The sequence below is a fragment of the Belonocnema kinseyi genome, chromosome 3 (assembly GCF_010883055.1).
Source record: "Belonocnema kinseyi isolate 2016_QV_RU_SX_M_011 chromosome 3, B_treatae_v1, whole genome shotgun sequence".
In the NCBI taxonomy this organism is placed as follows: domain Eukaryota; kingdom Metazoa; phylum Arthropoda; class Insecta; order Hymenoptera; family Cynipidae; genus Belonocnema; species Belonocnema kinseyi.
Window position 1 is genome coordinate 64,041,015 of NC_046659.1, and position 20,382 is coordinate 64,061,396.

At 32.7% G+C, this 20,382-nt stretch overlaps 2 protein-coding genes across 2 annotated transcripts; both read left to right on the forward strand.

The window, feature by feature from the left end:
• The first annotated feature begins 14 nt into the window (after window positions 1-14).
• LOC117169861 (glucose dehydrogenase [FAD, quinone]-like) lies at window positions 15-1,276 on the forward strand. The gene is made up of 3 exons (XM_033356369.1): window positions 15-164; window positions 363-1,165; window positions 1,261-1,276. The coding sequence occupies exons 1-3, from the start codon at window positions 15-17 to the stop codon at window positions 1,274-1,276; spliced, it is 969 nt and encodes a 322-aa protein (XP_033212260.1).
• Window positions 1,277-1,421: 145 nt separating this feature from the next.
• LOC117169862 (choline dehydrogenase, mitochondrial-like) lies at window positions 1,422-1,634 on the forward strand. Its single transcript, XM_033356370.1, has one exon. It carries the CDS (start codon window positions 1,440-1,442, stop codon window positions 1,632-1,634), a length of 195 nt encoding a protein of 64 aa, XP_033212261.1. The 5' UTR covers window positions 1,422-1,439.
• Window positions 1,635-20,382: the final 18,748 nt, after the last annotated feature.

A 20,382-nucleotide genomic window follows, 5' to 3' on the forward strand; every position in this document is an offset into this window, starting at 1 on the left:
AAAAATTGCAGATGATGGGTGGATCTACTTCGTATAATGGTATGGCATATATGAGAGGTAATCGGGCGGATTACAATAAATGGGCTGAATTGGGTAATACAGGTTGGAGTTATAAAGAAGTGCTACCTTATTTTAAGAAATCTGAAAACAATTTGGATGAAGAGGTAAAATTTAATTCTAGTTAAGGTGCAGTCCTATAAACAAAAGAAAATGAATTACATTTTTGATTCCATTCTGGCACCTTGCTTAGTTCTAACTATTTATGCAAATAAAAATAAAAATCAGCCAAATAAAACATGCTTGAAAATTATTCCTTTTAAAAATTGTTAATAATAAATTATGTTCAAATTGTAAATGCGCAGATTGTGAAGAATAACTCAGAATACCACGGAATTGGAGGATATCTATCAGTCCAAAGATTTCCATATGCAGATGAAAATGTGAAAAATATTTTTGAAGCATGTCAGGAAATTGGTTATAAGAAAGTGGATTTAAATGGAGAAAATCAATTGGGTACAATGATTCTTCAAACAACCTCAAGAGATGGACAACGTCAAAGTACCAACACCGCATTTATTAAGCCGATCAGAAACAAAAGGACTAATTTGTTTATCGAAACTGAGGCTTACGTAACGAAAATCAAAATTCACCCAATAAGCAACAGGGCTATTGGTATTGAGTACACTTCCACTGTCAACAACAGCAGAATAAAAAAAGTGGCATTGGCTACAAAGGAAGTAATTATCTCTGGTGGAACTGTTAACTCTCCACAGTTGCTAATGCTTTCTGGCATAGGGCCAGCAGAAGATCTTCAGAAGCTTGGTATCAAAGTAATTAAAAATTCACCAGTGGGCAGAAATCTTCGAGATCACGTTTCGTGCACTGGAGTAACAATTTTGTTGAACACAACAATTACCGACAAATCTAATGAAGAAAAAACTGCAGATTTAAAACAGTATTTAGAGAAGCACAATGGTCCTTTATCATCAATAGGACCTCTGATAGTTAATGCCTTTAGCAAAACGAAATCTCATGAAAGTGAAAAAGCACCCAATACTCAGTTAATCTTTTTAGGAACGAATTCTCTCACTAAAGGTCTAAAACCTTTATCTTACTATGATCGAATTATTATTAAAACAGTTCTCCTTACTCCTACAAGTCATGGGTACATTAAACTTAACAGTGCGGACCCAGTCTGGGGAAAACCTCTAATATATGCCGGATATCTTAAGGATGATTCTGATGTAAATCTTACACTAGAAATTATACGACATAGCCTTACATTATTCAATACGAAAACATTCCAAGAAAATGGGTATAAATTGGACAAAGTTCCGAAAGCACCGTGTAATAATTTCACTTTTAATAGTGACCAGTATTGGATATGCATCTTAAGAAATTACGCTGACCCGATTAATCATCAAGTAGGGACTTGTAAAATGGGACCCAAGGAAGATTCAGAAGCTGTTGTGGATCCAAGACTGAGAGTATATGGAATTAAAGGACTGCGAGTAGTTGATGCATCTATAATGCCATTTGTTCCTCGAGGAAATACTAACGCACCGACAATTATGGTCGCTGAAAAAGCTAGCGATATGATTAAAGAAGACTGGCCAACACCATACTCCAGCTAATTTAGCAAAGACAACAGTTAACATTATTTAAAATTTGTTTATTTCTATACCTGAATACTTTCAGACGCACTAATCATTCAAAGCTTGGACGTATCAAAATATAGATTCTTTCAAAAAGTTTGTAAATTGTTCAACCTTATGGTTAAGCCTGGAGTCGAGCCAGAAATGTATTTGTTTATTCAGTTTTAGGAGCGCATTGAGTGTAGAGATATTTCACTTAAATCTAATAAAAATAAAATTGATTTTCATATTCCACATAGCTATTTATTTAACCCTTACAAGCACGGTGGTACGTTTAACAGCTTGTTTTTTCAGTTTTATTAGTGTAACTGAGTTATTTTTGGTAATATAAGTTTGAAACAATATTTTGTCACTTCCTCAGTAAATTTCCCAGTGGGCACAAAACCAAAAATATCACAAAAACGTCCTAGAGACGTTCCTAGAACGTCCAATGTCGGTTCAATGAACGTCTCTAAGACGGCTAATGTCCCCAAGATGTCCTAAAGGCGTTTTAAAGACATAGGACGTTCTCGGGTAAGATAAAAATCATAAATAATTCTCGTTTAACACTGCTGCACAGAGAAAATTTTGTCAGGAAAAACTTGACCAAACTTTCGAGTAAAATTGGAATATATGGACCAAAAGGAAAATGTTTGACAAGCATGAACAAACAAAAGCGGAGCTGGCTGTAATGAGTTAGTTCCCACCCACCGTCAGCCCCAAAATCGGCGCTATAACAGAGTTTCACTATAATTTGTGACGTGCGAAATATTAAAGAATATATGACAGGTAAAATTTAATAACGTAGATTAAAGTTCATAGGTTTCCAAAACGGTATTCATATAAAAACCCATGTGGGAACCTACCAAATATTTCCCAACTTATCGCAGGTCGTAATTTGAGATCGGAATTCAAACAAGGATCCCATATGGGTTCCCAAAAGGTTCCCATGTAGTTTATTATGTAGTTTTTTTTAGCAGGGACTTTAATTAGGATTTGGACCATTAAAATACAAGTCAACTTAATACTCATTAATACATTCTACGCTTTTTACCTTGCCGCGGATGGGACCGTAGGGGAGTAATTTTCCTGGAAACGTTTTTCCCCTACTCACGAGTCTGATCTTGATGTGTTGTGCTTGATGTGAATTGTTTCGCTAGCTACGTACGTTTGCCGCGGTCGAGGTGGGGGAAGAGCTCGACCGAGAGTTGGGGGAAGCGGCAAGGTAAATAGCGGCACGGTAAGTATCGTCGACTGTACATTAAGTTAAACTCGAATATTGGAGAATATTTAATTCTCTCTAGCAAGTGATGATTTAGTGAAAACCAATGCCATTAAATTGCATCAGGTGATCTCGAAAGCTGATGTCAATTTTATATTTTTGTAGAATAATCGTGTAGATAAAACCAATGATTTTGAATCGTTTTAAAATGTTATGGCAATTTAATTCGTTTTGATGAGTGTAACGTCGAAGGTTTCAATTCGAACTGTCCCTCGTGCAACCTGGGGATGTGAAACTTAGGTATTAAAATTCCATCGCGCATAACCAAAAGAGGGCTCGTTGCGCGGTATAATTTATATTGTTCTCTAAAAGTTTTAATTAATTTCGAAGTTTAAAACCAGGTAAATGAGACGACGAATTATAAAATTATCTGGGTCAATGATGGAATGAGTGATATTATGATTCATCTCCTGTAGGCGAAGCAAAATGACCTATTTTACTATTGGTCAAATGTTTGGAAAATTCCGGGACGTGAGCAATTCAGTTGGTCCTAACCAAAAAGAAGAGGAAATCTTCACCCTAAACGATGGTGATAAAAGAGTTTGAAGAGCGGGAAAACATAAGATATTTGTATTTTCGAACCAAAATTATTACTTTGAATCTGCACTGTCAACTTCACAAATGGGGCTTAAATGTTATTTTTGAGAATTATGTCATTTGATTAAATCTGAAAATAGAGAGCTTAAATTGTATACGCGAAGCGCGTCAACGAGTTCGGCTCTTGCCAATTTTTATGTATTTAATTAATTGCGCATCCTAATCTGTTAAGTAACAAATTAGATTGTTTATGTGCCAATGGATTATGTGAATTTATTCTAAATCAACGAAAGATTTAAAACTGAATCTTGAAAGGCTTTAAAGAATATAATTATGAGGGGACAAGTTTAAATTGTTTTTTTATTTCCAAACCCTTATTATTTCTTTCGGTTACGGTCTCAACCATTCAACGACAGAAAAAAATTCTACTCTTCAACGAATAAAAGTCAAGCTACTACAGAATTGAATTTTACGACAGCGCCAGGGAGATAACAAATTGGTGACAGCGTGGCGGGATATGCTGTACCGTGAAAACTAAGTCAATGAGACTTGACAGTTGAGGCCAAGTTCAAGGTCACTAAACGGAACTGACATACTCAATAAGGCACAAACGAACCATCTATTTTGGATTAGAAATACCGACGAAAGCGTTAAAGGGAAAAACATTCCAATTTAAAGGTGTCATTACAGTTAAACTCTTCTACAGCGCCGATTGTGGGGCTGACGGTGGGTGGGAACTAATTCATTATAGCCCGCTCCGCTGTTGTTTGTCTAAAACCTGAGCGCTCATTTAGAGCGCACTTGAAAAGAACAGCACCAACCCAGTGGGCACCGGAACATCCTAAAGACGTCCTTAGGACGTCTTTATATGCCCTGGGACATTCTTGGACAGTGACGTGTAAATCCTAGGGTCGTTATAAAGACAACTTTAGGACGTCCTAAAGACGTTCTATGTCTGGCCTAAAGTTGTCCGAAAGGTTTCCACAGGGCTAGTCCTAAAGACGTAATGTATCCTGTATATTATAGTTTTTCATGTAATCCTAGTAAGGGACTCATCATTGTCCAAAAAAAGACCACTTTACCAATTTTAGGGTTGTGGTATTTCATATTTCACACGTGACTTAGTGGCACTCCTATGCGCATTGAACTTAAACTTTGAACGGAAATCACATAGGATGTATTCATGGTGTCTTTATGATGACTTTATGATATCTCCGTGTAATTTACCAATTTAGGATAAAACAGTTTTTCCACTTTTGGGACAGATTCGGGCTTACTCTAGAGGATGTTTTTGGTTTCGTTCACATTGTCACAATAAAACTTAGAGAAATCTCATATCCGAAATAGTTCTAAGTTGAACTTTAAACAATAAATCTTAAACATTAAGTCTCAATCAGTTTTTTGTAATATTTCAGAGCATTTAAGAATTCAAGTCTTGTCAGAGAAAAATATAGAATTACTTTGAATTTGGGCTCTTTTCGTATAATGATAATCTTATACAAGACGCTTCAAAGATGTCCTAGGGACATCCTTACGACATTGTCCCATGGATATCCTTTTAAGACATCCTTAAGACGACGATATTCCAGACATAGGACCTTTTAAAGTGAGTTAGCGATTTACAGAAAATGTCGGTAAAGCAAACACAAACGATATTAATATTTGTTCATATTTCTTCTTACTTGTTAAGGTTCACTTATTTTAGAATTTTTAATACAAAATTGGTTTAAGTCTACAACACCTTTAAATTACCATGATTTAAAATCATTGGTCAATTAATAATAAGAAATGTAATGCGATTTTATTGATTAAAAGTGAAAATTCATTACTTAGCTAACCCAGTTTTAACCTAATCTTAAAAGTTATGAAAAATCTTTAAAATTATCCACATAATTTTATTTAAAAAATATTAAATTTACAAATAATAAACTTTTGTAATTAATTATTATTAAGTAAATCTTTTAGAAGCATAGTCTTCACCAAACACTTTTAAGATCAGCTCAGCCAAGTTGCCGTTATTAATATTTTAAACTATTACAATGACCTTTAGTTGATTTAAATTAAATAAAAGTAGAGAGGCTTCAGAAACATTCATTCTTGCATTCGTTTTTGCAACATCCCTACGTCACTCCTAATAATATATTTGTACTTTTAAAAAGTAACATATGTAATTGCACATCTTCCCATGACAGCCAATATATTACGAGAATTTTCTTGCATATGAATCAGTGCCAGCAACACGATTTGTTACTTTTAACCCGCACATTTTAAATTATGTAAATATTCAAATGTTATATTTATAATAAATAATGATTGGGAAATTCTTCAAAAGTAATTTACTAATCCTAAAATAGAATTTTTGAGTGACAGAAGAAAAAATATTATGATTTTATTGTAAAAAACGTTTTTTATTTTAACTTCAGAAAAAACAAAATGTTAAATTTATTTTTAGTATCTTCATTGATTTTATTTTTGGTCAAATTGTTGTGAAAAACAAAAAAATAAAAATGAGAAAGTCGACAGAAACAAGATTACTCATTGTGCTAAAAAAATATTTCTTTATCTGAACTCGGAATTCATAACGTCTTTTTAATTAAAATCGAATTAAATTTGTATCTGTCACTTCAAAGTCTTATTTTAGGATTAAGAAATGACTGTTCATGCATTTCCTAATCATTATTTGTTATAAATATCACATTTGAATATCAACACTATTCAAAATCAGCGCGCTAACAGTAATCAATCAAGTTGCCGGCGTGACGCAAACGCAGTTCAAAAAGTTCCCAAGATTGGGAGCACTGATATGAATAAGTCTTTATATTTACAAGTTTGCTACATAACCTGCAAGTGATATTTATCAATTCATTATATCTGTTTATTTGCGTTAATATTTTTTTTAATGTCATGATCTTCATTAAGCTATATCCATCAGAGTTCGATGACATGTGTGCTTTAAGGTAAATATTGTGTTATTAATTAAAAATAATGTCCAAGTGGGCTAAGCGAAAAATAGGTTCTTTAGCAATAGGCTCAATTACATTTGAGATCCTTTCGAACCCCAAGTGTGGTATCATTTAGAGCATCGACGTGAAGTTGGCACAGCAACTATGAAAAAAAACCTGTTTTTATCATATAAAATCGTTTCGTGGTCGTTCGTTGGTGTTTTGTAGCCCACTTTTGACGTTTGGTGGTTAAAATTGAAAAATTTATCGAATTTTAAAATTTAGGGTGCTAACTTCACACTAGCACCTCACTTTTTAATACTTTTGAAAATTTCTTGCGGGAATCGTTTACTGGTCGATTGGCGGTGTTTGGTAGTCCACTTTTGACGTTTTATGGTGAAAATTGAAAAAGATATGGAACTTTGAAAAAATGACCAGCACCCCAAAATTTTGAATTTTGTTTGCACCAATCTCTTCAAAATCGTTTGGTGGTATTTGGTAGTCCACTTTTATTGTTCAACAATTAAAAATAACGAAATTATTCTAATTTTTATAATTTTCTAAAAAAATAACAATTGTCAGCGCGCGGATGTTTCCGCGCATGTTGTCGCCCGGCGTACTCGTGTAGTTGTCATCTAAGCGAACGTTTTAAAACTAAAGAATGCCAGAAAAACGACAGAAGATAAAAAAAACAACAGAAGACGCGATAAAACAGCTGCCTATCGAGAGAATAGATGCAAATTTGAAAAGCCACAGTCAATGGACGGATTGAACTCTACTTCTCAGATCAGGGTGGAAGAGATTAACAATAATTTCTCCTTTCTGAATTCGAAATAAGGTCCAGAGACAGGATTCGACTATTCAAACGCAGATTTTCTTTTCGTAGAAAATCGACACCAACTTTTGCCTGTAAATTGTAATGAAAATGCCTGGAATCAGGATGGCAATTTATTTTATGCGGAACTTCTTCCTGTTGTTTGTTAACACTTGGCGACTGAAAACTTTCATCCAAGAAGATTGAGATTTAATTTATTTTTTTTCTTAGTTTTCTCTTTATTTTTTGAATTTGAAAAATCTTTTTTTTTTGTTCTAAATATGTAGTAGAAGATAAGTCCGAACTCCGTTTAAACCAAAGATTAGCTTCAGCCTAAATTTAAACGCGGTCAATTTTTTTTTAAATTGTAGTATTCTTTAAACGTAAGAAATTACGTAAAAAAACGTAAGAAGTTTATATAATAAGGAATTAATTTCCATACTTTATCAACGCTTTACATAGTTTTAGATTTTAAGGGTGTTCGGTCGATGTTCTAACGTCAACATTTTATCTCTTCGTTTTACTTTATGAATTCATAATTATATTTGAAAAATGAGTATCGCTACAGAGCGATTTTACTTTAACTTTTACTTTTCAAGGTAACTTATTATAAACAGTTAAACATAAAATACTATGTTGACTAATTCCTAAGTTCATAAAAAGAATATGTGACATAGAATTAATATAACATATGTGATATTATTTTTATGGAATACTATATAAAAACAGTTTTTTTAGAATTAAAAACAGCAATTTTATATTTTAAGAAAAATAAATAAAGTTATATTTGAGTAATTTCTGTACATAATAAAATTTGTTATTATGTGTACCACCATTTAGTTAACTTGCGTTGTCTTCCATAATTAAACGATACATTATTTATTAGTTAAATACTAAAATACAAAAATTAACAAGAAGTTAGAATAAAAGAATCAATTTTACACAAAATTATCTTATTTCCACTCAATAATATTTTCAGGTTTAGTATTTTATATAGACAACACAGATAGTTTTCAAAAGTGTGAAGTTGGTTTTCAGTAATGTGCAGGACAGTATTCTTAATAAATTCATAAAATACTAGAATGATTCAGTGATGAAAAATTCGATCTTGAAGTAGAGTTCAATCCATCCACTGACTGTGGCTTTTTCAAATTTGGGTATATTCTCTCGATAGTCAGCTCTGGTCGTTTAATCGCTGCTTCTGTTTTTTTTTAAATTCCCTGTCGTATTTATGGCATTCTTTAGTTTTAAAACTATCTCGCCAATGACAAGTACACGAGTACGCCGCGCGACCGCATGCGCGGAAACATCTGCGCGCTGACAATTGTTATTTTTTTAGAAAATTATAAAAATTACAATAATTTCGTTATTTTTAATTGTTGGTCGATAAAAGTGGACTACCAAATACCACCAAACGATTTTGGAGCGATTGGTGCAAACAAAATTCAAGATAGTAAAATTTGGGGGTGCTGGTCACTTTTTTCAAAGTTCCATATCTATTTCAATTTTGACCACCAAACGTCAAAAGTGGACTACCAAACACCACCAATCGACCACCAAACGATTCCTGCAAGAAAATTTTAAAAATATTAAAAAGTGAGGTGCTAGCGTGAAGTTTGCACCCCAAACTTGAAAATTCGATCACTTTTTCAATTTTTACCACCAAATGTCAAAAGTGGGCTACCACACACCACCAAACGACCACTAAACGATTGCATATGATAAAACAAGGTTTTTTCAAAGTTGCTGTGACAACTTCATGTCGATATTTAGAGCTCATTTATCTTTTTGGGTTCCTTTTCAGAAAGTGGGGTTCATTTTTGTTGCAGCTCCTTTGGAACTAAAACTAGGTTCCAATGGAAACTTCAGTTTTTTCTGTGAATCATAAAACTTAAAGGATTCAAAAATAATAATCCTTATTACAACGAGAAAGTTTTCTGGGAGGAGAACCGGCCCATAACGGAAAAGGGTCGCGGCAACGTTAGACTCGCCCGGTATGAAAGAGTGTTGCGGAATCAAGGGATTTTAAGAATAGAACACTTTTCTTCCATTTTCGAGAATCGAATTCTCACACACGCATCAGGAGATCTTTATTGAAAAAGGAAACTACGACGCTACAGCACTAAGAGAAACTGAGAGTATGGTACTGCAACTGCAATACTGCAATGCTATTAAATAAGTTCAAGTAAGTCCAATTATATTATAAAATGTCGAATTTTACTAAGCGACTGGGCCTTCAAGTCACCAGAAATGCGAAAGGTCTTACTAAGGATGCAGCGAACAAATCTCAATTAGAAAATAATATGGCAGATAAAGAATAGGAATTACTTTAGATGAAATGCTAAATACTCTTGAACATATTTATAAACATATGACAGATATTAATCAATTCATGCGAGAATTGGAAATAACTGTAAACAATCCCGAAGACGAAATAACAGATTTTAGGGAAATAGTTAATCAAGCGTGAATATCAATATAGTTAAGGAAACAGTTTTAGACTCCAAAATTATAAGAAATCGAAAATTGTATGTTGTATGTAATGACTTTGGCTGAACAAGAAATAGAATTAACAGCACCGCCGATTGAATTCTAAAGCCATTAAATTCGAGTTTTTATCCGGCGATTACAACTAGGTCGGTAGAATCTTATTACTTGTTTGCTCATTATAATTCAGAGTGGCCGTTTTAATGGAGAAAAAATATTCCCGGCCATTTTCTGGATTACCTCGGTTTTTAAAACTTGTGCACTGTCATTGAGATTAAAAAATTCGAACTGTTGAAGCTGAAAGTTTCTACATTTGAAGGAATTAAAACGGAAATGCAAATTAAAGCACTTAGCCAAGTGCATGATAGGGGGGCCTACAGCTTAAGACGGTACCCGAACCACCAGAACTTCGATGAAGGTACATAGCAAAATATGTAGAGGTGCCAACTCAGGGATCCAACTCCGGACCTCTAGCGTGAAGTCCGAGCGCCTAACCAACTGAACCACCGAAGTTCAGGATTATAATATCAGAAGTTGTAGGCTCCAGAATCTGCGACCATGGCTGCTGAAAACAACCAAACCTGATGCAAACGGAACGTGTATGGCGTCCACTCCTGCTCCTTACATTTAAAAAAGTAAGCAAGAGAGGGAAATTTACGCAAGAGATTTCGTAAAACACTGTTCCTTTGAGCCCAGTCTCTAGCCGAGGATGACCACAGGTGGCAGACGGTACAGTTGGAGATGAAGGTTTCACCTTTAGATATGGGAATGTCCCCGGTTGTGTAGGAGGTTTTTTTGCCCATATTGTAAATATCTAAGTTTTTGCTGTAAAAGTATAATGATTCCATTTAAAACAGAAAAATTATGGAAATTTTTTGGAAGATAGCTTTTTTGGTTAAACAAAAGTTTGTCCCCGGTTGTGCAACACGTAAAAAAATCCTCTGAAATGGTAAAAATAGAAATTAAAAACAATAGAAATGCGAAATTAGAGATCTTTTAATTATTAGTCCGAATCTAATGGTCTAAGATAGAATTGCAATGAATAAGAAAAAAATCAAAATATACCGAAAAAATCGATTAGATCATAAAACTTCGATCATAAAAGTGTCAAAAGAATGAATTTCTTAATTTCGAGTCAATTATTTCACCGAAATTCATTTTGTATGATAAAACACAGGTTCAAAAATAAAGTTAATATGTATTGTATATACCGTTCTAACTTTATACTTTAAAAAATCAATTAAAAAAATGCAAAGAAATTTTTTTCAGATTTTTGTTTACATAATGTTTTGTAGAGTTCAGAAGAACTGCCCCAATAGGTGTTATCAGTTTGATGCTAACTCAAAAACTACTCTACAATAACAATAGAATTTGACAGTAGTTTCACATCCATAGCTTAATGAACACGTCGATAATACTGCATAACCGGGGCTGCTGCACAACCAGGAACACTTCTCTACTTTTCTAGAGCTATTAATGACAGTGTTCACACCAGATGAAGTAATCCCAGAAGAAGAGTATCTTGCATCTGGCTCGTCATGAACTGAGCCTGAGGCTGGCAACTTCGAATTTTCTTGATTTGGCTAAGAAATGAAGCTTTTTTTATCTCCAAGGCCTGCTGAGCTTTTATACCTCCAGCCTGCTGAGCTCGAAATGTAGTGCCTGATATTTTTCCCATTTTGTCCTCCTTTGCCATAAAATTAGGAACGGTGGGTGCCGAGAATTCAATCACATAAATTATCTTCGTCTCCAGATCTTGAATGACAATTTCAGTCTTTGTAGCACTAATACGTCGAGCGGTGGAGAATAAGAAATTCCAGTAGATCTTATTCTGATCATTCGCCACAACAGAGTCGAGTTCCCCCTGAGCGTATGTCAAGACGGGCATTAGATCAACATAATAAAACTGCCATATGCGGTAAAATCACAATTTTAGAGCTCCATTGTGTCTCTCTATATGCCTGTACTATTCCTACAGCTACATTCATTATGCGCTCGCGGTAAACTAAGATGTCTATACCTCAGTCTTGATACGCAAAATCCCTCAGTCTCTGACCTCAATCCAGCAGATCCAGCTCCTTTGCAACCCTATAAGCGGCACGGTATAGAAACGCTGAAACATTGACGACTTTGTGTTGATGTACGAGTCGCATTAAAGAATCTATGCTTTTTGGGACTGAGCAGGTTGTAGCTAGAACCATTCTTCGATGAAGACACTCTAAGCTCAGGAAACCTCTACCCCCTTTTTCTCGAAGGAAGAATATACGAGGTACAGAATATCTAGGATGATGAGTTCGATGGATTGTCATCATCTTGCGTGTGCTTCGGTCGAGTTGCTTCAACTCATCGACGTTCCATTTTACTGCACCAAACGTGTAGAGTAGTATAGAAACGGCCAGAATATTGGTGGCCTGTATCTTATTCTTCCCAGATAATTCGGAAGCCCAAATTTTTCTGAGAATTTGGCGAAATCTTTTTTCAAGGGCTGTTTTTAACACACTCAGATCTTGAGTTTTCACTTGCCCTATTCCAAGATATGCATATGTTTCTCCCTTACTAAGACCACGAATGGTATTTCCAGCTATGAGTTGGAAATACTGATTGTCACGCAAATGATATATTTTCTAGTCTTCCTTTGTCTAAATGGACGCTGGTACGCTTCTCCAGTCCAAAGCGCATGCCAACTCCTTTAGAGTACCTATTTACCGTCGTCACATGGATGTTAAAGTCCTCCTTTGAAGAGGCAAAGAGTTTAAGGTCGTCCAATTATAGAAGATGGTAGACCTCATAATTTCTTCTGTTCGGCGAGCCACATAGGTACCCAGAGCTTTTGCCTCGAAGCAGAATAGATAGAGGCAAAAGCGAAATGCTAAAAAGTATCGGAACTAGAGAGCCTCCTTGGAAGACACCCCGTCATATGTAAGATAGCTGGAAGTCACTTATCTATTATCAGATGTTATGACAAATCTTGTCCGCCACAAGAGCATAACCTCGTTCATACATCTCACTATGTTTAGACACACTTCCAGTCACTCAAGTAGCTTGATAAGTTGTTTATGGTTAGTTTTATAGAATGCTTTTCGGCAGTCAATCCAAGCCATGGGCAGATAGCGTCGATACCTGATGGAATCCTGGGTAATATACCTGTCTATTTAAAGGTCTCTCTGTAACCTGCCAGACCTCTCTTGCATCCCCGTTGTTCAAATATTGCACTTCATGCAGGCTGGATAGATGTTAATATCCTCTCTTTGAGGATACCAGTGATTAGCTTGTACCTGGTGTTTAAACAACCTATGGGCCGGTAGTGCTTCCCAACAAAATGATTTTGATTCGCTGAAAGCGAATCTGGAAATAAAAGTGCTCGATCACCTCAGGTTTTTTAAATATCATAACCCAAAATTGCAAAAAAGGCGATTTTTACATATATTTGAGGTTATATAGGATTGTTGCTGGATTGTTTTTTTTTTCTAAAATTTTGCAATGGATCTAAAGGATAAGCTTTTCGCTTTAAAATAAACTTGATGTTATCCCGATATCTTTATTGTTCACTCAGATATGACAATTTAAAGTTCACGTCTGAGCTACTTATGCACTGGAATGCTCTGGACGAACTGAGACCAAACGACGTGAACTTTAAATTGTCATATCTCAATGAAAAATAAAGATATCGGGATAAACTTAAGTTCATTTTAAAGAGGAAGCCTTATTCTTTAAGATGAATCGAACAACATTGAAAAAATCCACTAACAATCCTATATAACCTCAAATATACACTGTTAGAAAAATCTGTATGAGGTTTAATATACATTTGTGTGAAGCAAATATGCACTACCGCTACTGAAATGTAACATACCTTGGTGTAGTGAATTTAATATATATGCGTATTAAATTTAATATACAGGTCATTATAGCAATGTGCGTGAAAACTCAACCTGTTTTCATTTATTTAAATCTTGTCAAATATTCTCAATTAAATTAATAATCTAGAATTCGTCGACTCAGTTGTTATTTATAATGACAGTGCAATGTACGGATAATTTTTTCCACTAATTTCGTTCTAAATGGTCAAAAATTAAGGCGAATACACTTAATTGTAGGTATCATGTTTTATTATTTAGAATCGAAAATTACAGTTAAACTTATTTTAAACTTGTGAAAAATGAAATTATATGATTTTTCTCGTAAGTGATTAACATGAATGTATATGAAATTTAATATACGCGCTGTTAATGGCGATTTCATATGCTTAGTATATTAATTTTCATGAACATGCGTATATTAAAGTTAATATTATTTTTAACAGTGTATATAAACATCGCGTTTTTTGCAATTTTATGTTAGGATATCTCAAAAACCTTAGGTGATCGAGCATTTCTATTGCTAGATTCGGTTTCAGCGACCCAAAATCTACGCGACATGACTATTCATGTTTAATCCAAGAGAGTCATGTCGACTTGTGTATAATCTGCACATACTTAAAATGAGAATGAAACTGAAGGATTCGATGGTGACATATAGATCGTAGTTAAATAATAACAATCACTACAACTGCAGTTATTATAAAAAGGTAGTTCAAAGAAAGCTTTGTTTTTAATGGAAAAATGTATTAAATTTTATATTCTATATGTGTGTTTATGGAAGAAATGATTTTCTTTCATGTTGTAAACAAAGTTTTTGCGAACATGTTTATTTTCATGTGCTTAATATCAATTTGTAAACCGTAACAGGGAAGTGTTTGTAAAACTTAACTAATCGCCACTGAAAATAATGTGAAGCTTCCCGAGTGAAAATAATCCATCTTGGCTAAGTCTTCGTTCAAGACATAGCCAAGATATAGTCAAGAAGTTTTTTCTAAATCACGTCCCTGGCCACGAGCGAGACTTTATTTTTGGCCTTAAGTAGACATTTTTTGTCTTGACCTCTAAGGGTCATCACTAATCCACTTTAAATTTTAGAGAATGTTTATATTATTTATCTCCATGGTATTTACTTTGTGTGCATTAATAATGCATAAAAATTATTCGAATTTTGAATGAGCAAATCATTTATTACAAAATTAAAAGTTCTATAGGTCGTAAACTTTTAATCCTTAGTAGATGTCAACTGTTTGGCACCAGCATAGCTACCTGTTTCCTGGAAATCGCAGGCCCTGCCGGTGGCCCTCCCATAGTTTGTAGAAGTCGCAGTCTAATGGACAAAAAATTCACAAACGAAAACTTTTGTAATTTTGACCTTGGAAAATAATAAGGCCCTAAATTGATAATAGAACTTTCTTTAGAAAAAATGTTGTTTACTTCTCAAGACTTAAACTCCTAGTCTTAAGACAAGTTCACCTCGACTGGTCTTAAAATTTACAAAAAGCTTCTATCCTCAAGATGAGTCCACGCCGACTTGTCTTTAAAAACCGTCGTAAACCTTACATTAGTCATAAACTCAAGACTTACATTTTCGACTACTAAGTCTCGCCCCTGGCCGCCAGCGAGACATAGCCGTCTTAGAAACGAACCCAAGACAAGCCAAGTCGAACTCAAGACGAAATATGTTTAGTTGCGTTTAACACAACAATTTGATTCATTTTGGATAAAACAGAACCCATTTCAAATCAGGAAGGTTCTATACACTTGAAGTCGTAGAATCTTTTGTAGGCGAAATATTTTTAAAGAGGAAATTAGGCAACACGTTTTTTTTCGATTTACGAAAAAAAAATTCTACAAAGTTATGCGTATCTTTATCAATCTTAACCTAATTAAAACATTGTGAGTTTCATGTCAGCTAAATAGCCTTTGCTTTTCATAAAATATACTTTTTTCTAGATTTTCTCGCAAACAACGACAGATACGAAAACATGTTAACATAAAAGTTTGCATCTTTTAAAAACTTGTATGAAAAATACCTCTTGCTCTTTTGCGTTATCTTGCATCGTTCAAGAGAAAAGTTCCAAAATTATATTTTTAGAAACAAACGTTCTCCCAGCCTCGAAAATGGTTAGGCCCGCATAAAGCTAATAGAAGAAAAATGTTTTTAAAAAATAATTTTTATATAAGAATGATATTCTATAAGTTTGATACGAGCTAAACCATTTTTGAGGCAGGGATCATTTTTTTCTAAAAACATAATTTTTTAATTTTTCTCGTAAACAATTCAAGATATCGCAATAGCGCAGGAGGTATTTTTCGTACTGTTTTTAAGACATGCAATCTCTTATGGAAAAATGTGTTCATATCTGCCGTTGTTTGCAAGAAAAATTAGAAGATTCTATTTTATGAAACAGAATTGTCCTATACTGACCAGTATTGGATATGCATCTTAAGAAATTACAATAACTGACTGCGAGTCGTCGATGCATTTAATAATGCCACTACTTCTTAAAGAAATTAAGGTTTAGTTAGTACAGTTAACATCAGCATCAGTTTTTATGCTAAAATATTTTGTAATCTTTTTTTCTGTTCATCTTATTTTTGAATATGTATAAAATTTTTAATATAGGAAGAAGTCTGAGGTCGAACCAGAAATGTATATAATGAATGTTAATTCATATATTTAACGCTATATAGTCCGCCAACTTTTAAAAATCTTCGAGTTGCTTTCAATGTTTTTGAACGTCTTGTTTGAACGTATTTTAGTTAATTCTAATCAAAATAAAAGTGTTTCTGATATTTCACACCTATGATCGTTTAACAAGCATGTTCCTAATAGTCTCATTAATGGTTATATAAATACCTTCTTAGGATTTTAGGACATTTAGAAAAAATACAAATTGAATTAGATCAGAGCATAATACTTTGGAATTAAAAAAATGCTATGAAAGTTACCTACATTTAAAAATTTTTTTAACACTTCTAGACTTGGTTTAAAATAAAAGCGCGAAAATAAAAATTACCTCTACAGATTTATAAGAACGTATTAAAACTTTGTAAAAAGATCTCATGAAGTAGCGAGAATTTGTTTAAGAAATATTTCTTAAAGGTTTAAAATGAGTGAAAAAAACCCCTAAAAAAATATATAAAATTACATAAAAATCAATATAGTGGCGGTGTTAGTGAAAAGATATCAACAGCAAGTTATTTTAGAATAAATGGCTGTTGATAGAGGTTCTACCTCTTTTTTTTAGGGCTCTTCAGCATATAGCCTATTCTTTCTTTTCCTACGCAAATAATCAGTTTGGACCAAATACCTAGAATCAGACTTCTAAAAATTATAATATATAACAATATTATATCGCAGATATTTGGTACAACTATTAATGTATCAATTATAAAAATTTAAGAAGAAATTTAATTCCCTTGTTCATTTTTGGGGCTCTTCTGCATATAACTTTTTCCTTCTTCGGGAAACTCCCCCGCAATAATCGAATTGTACTCAAGTTTTACATAAATTAAAAACCAAGTTAAAAAAATGAATTAAATCCGGAGCTACATTGAAAAAAGGATTACTGGTACCAAGTGAATTTTACTTGGCTGAAGTAAGTGAAAGTCCTGTTTATTTTCAAAGAAAAATTTATTAGAGGCAAATAAATACGGCCTGTTGGTCAAAGAAAATGTTTCTTTGAATCAAAGAAATATTAATGTAATTCAAAAAATATACATTTTACACCAAATGAATGATTCATTTTTTGAAATGAATGTCGCATGAATTGGAATGAATATTTCTTTGAGGAAACGGGGAAATATGAATTGAAGGAAAGAAATATATTTTACGATCAAGCAAATATTTTATAGGCTCAAAAAACTATTTCCCCACAGCAAATTTCTGAATATTTGAAGCAGAAAAATATATCTCTTGATTCAAAAAAATATTTCTTTGGCCTAGACCATGCGCGAGTGCAATAAAGTAGTTAGTACTTTAATTGTAGTACCTATTTTCCTTAATAAGCAACTGGATTCTTTTAACCTAAACTATAATGATCATTGTTATAAATATATATATTTAACCCAAACAAATCACATAATTTTAAATCTTGATGAACCTACAACAGAAAAATTCGATGAAAAATCAACCCCTAGCAGGAATTAAACTTGGGTCCACCGAGTGTAAAGTCCAGAGCGTTGACCACGACGGTAACGTGACATGGAAATTTTAAGGCGGAAACCCATATTTAAACCCAGCCATAAATTCCAAAGAAATGTTTCTTTAAATAAAAAACATATTTATTTAATTTAACAATATATTTCTTTAATCTAAAGAAGCATTCGCTTGAAACAAATGACGCCAAATTAATGATTTTATGACTTTTAAAAGTGATTACTTCATTGGAATAAATGTCCTTTAGATTTATTACGGGCTTCCACCTAATTTTAAACAAAATATAAAAATAAACCTAAATATAACTTTGAGAATCGAATCTTCTTTCAAAATAAAAAAAAACTTTACCTGCGCCAAGATTCGACGATGAGTCTCGAGTTAGTCCTGTTAAGATCACTGATGAAAGTTTCACTTCAGAATTCGCAATGCGATTGGGAAACAATTTTGAGAAGAACAAACAAATGGAAAGAATTACACAATTTTGATAATAAGTAATTTGTAATTTCATGTTTGATCACAGACTGATTTTAATGGAGAAAAAAATGACCAGTCATCTCCGGGTTCGCAAATATTCTTCACGGCCATTGAAATTCAAAAATTTTTAATTTTAAATTCAATTTTAAACATTTACACTCATTTATCATTATAAATAATTTTAAAGTGAACAATTTTAAATTTAACATACCATATTTTACTATACAATTTATAATTCGATACTATCATAATCTATTAAGAATTTTATTATTCGGGGATTTTAAATTGTCGGCCACTTCTGATTTCGAAAATATTACATTTCGAATATTTTTTTCAGAAACTTTCAGCGATAGGAATTTTTGTTTGGCAGTATTTTTCAGTAGTTTCTGAAAATTCATCTCTTTTGATAAAAAATTTCATCTTTTTTTTATTATAAATGCGATTTTTACGTTAAAATTGGTAAATAATTATTGAATTTGGAACAAATTCAGAACAATATTTTAAAAACAATTATTGTTCAATTTTTAATACCAATACTAGATTTAAACTGCTATTTTCAAAATTCATTCGTTTGATTAAAAAATCATCACTTTATTTAAGATCGAAATGAAATTTACTTTCTTATGAATAATTTAATTCAAAGAAATTAGGGTCTAAAAGGATTCGCAATTCAGAAATAGACATAATAAACAATCTCCTTTTCGGATCATTAGAAACAAATATACGAGTATACTAAAGAAAAGAGGACTTTCGTTAAAAATTAATTTATACAGTTAAAATTTAACTATTTTTTAAGTCTTTTTTGTATGTTTTGTAAATTAAATTCTTTAACAGAAAATTAAAGTATTACATTTTCAATTCAGAATGTATCTTTTTTAGTTGCAATGCAACTATTTGGTTGGACATTTCTCGGTTGAAAATTCATGTCTTTGGTGGAAAATGCACTTCTTCGTTGAAAATTCATCTATTCTTTTTGGAATTTCAACTGTTTGTAGAAAATACATATTTTTTTGGTTTAATTCGACTGTTTTTGATTTAATGTTAAAATTCTTTATAGTTGAAATATCAACAATTACATGTTTCATTGAGAATGCATCTTTTTTGGTTGAAAACTCAATTACTTGGTTGAAATTTGAATTTTGTTTAAGAACAACTTTTATATGTATAGTTATAATATATATTTAATATAATTTAAATAAAAAATAATTATAATTATAATTAAATTATAAAAATATAATTTATAATATTTATAGTTGAAAATTCAACAATTCTATTTTTAACGTAAAAAGTTATTTAATTTTGAACAGATTTAGAACCATCTTGTAAAATACAAAAATTGTCCGATTTTCAATACTGAAACTACAGTTCAATTCAAAAATTAACAAATCGAATCTATGAACTATTTTCAATGTTATAAACAATGCTTGAATTCATTCGATTTTATGAATTCAATTCATATTGATCTTGAGAAAAATATTAACAAAACTTATACCCCGAGAATGGGGAAAAACCAAATAGAAAATTCTAAATTTTGAATATTTGTTCTTTTAAAAATTGTGTACCGTTATGTAGATAATTGAAAACCCGGAAACTTACTTAAAGATAAGTAATTTATATCAATTCATAATAATTTTGTGGTTAAAAAGAAATTTTAACCCCAAGAGATTTTATTCCGAGGGGGGGGGGGGGTCTCTCTCTTTTTATTATGAATTCACAGATTTAGGCCTTAAATAAACAAAAAGCAAGATATAAATATAAAAAAGGAAATAGAACCAGAAAGCTGATGAACCATATTACTAAAATCATCCACCCTCGGCACATCAAGACATTAACACCAGCAAAATTGGATGAAATTTTACTCTCAACGACAGACTTGATGTTCTTACTGCCAGACTGCGTCGGTACAAGAAAAGTAATGCACGAAGGCAACAAAATAAAAATTTTCAGACAGATGAGAGAAGGTTCTATCGTTAACTGAGATTAAAGCCAAATAACCAGCAAGACACCGAAGTCCCGCAATTGGAAGATATGACTAACTTCTGATCGAGTTTTTGGGGAAAAATGAACAGATGCAATTTGGACACTGCGTGGTTCAAACTGGAAGAAGCAAGGGCAAGCAATAGTCCTGAAATGCATCTGACAAACATCACAGCTTTGGATGTTTCAGCGGTCTTGAAAAGGGCAAGTAAT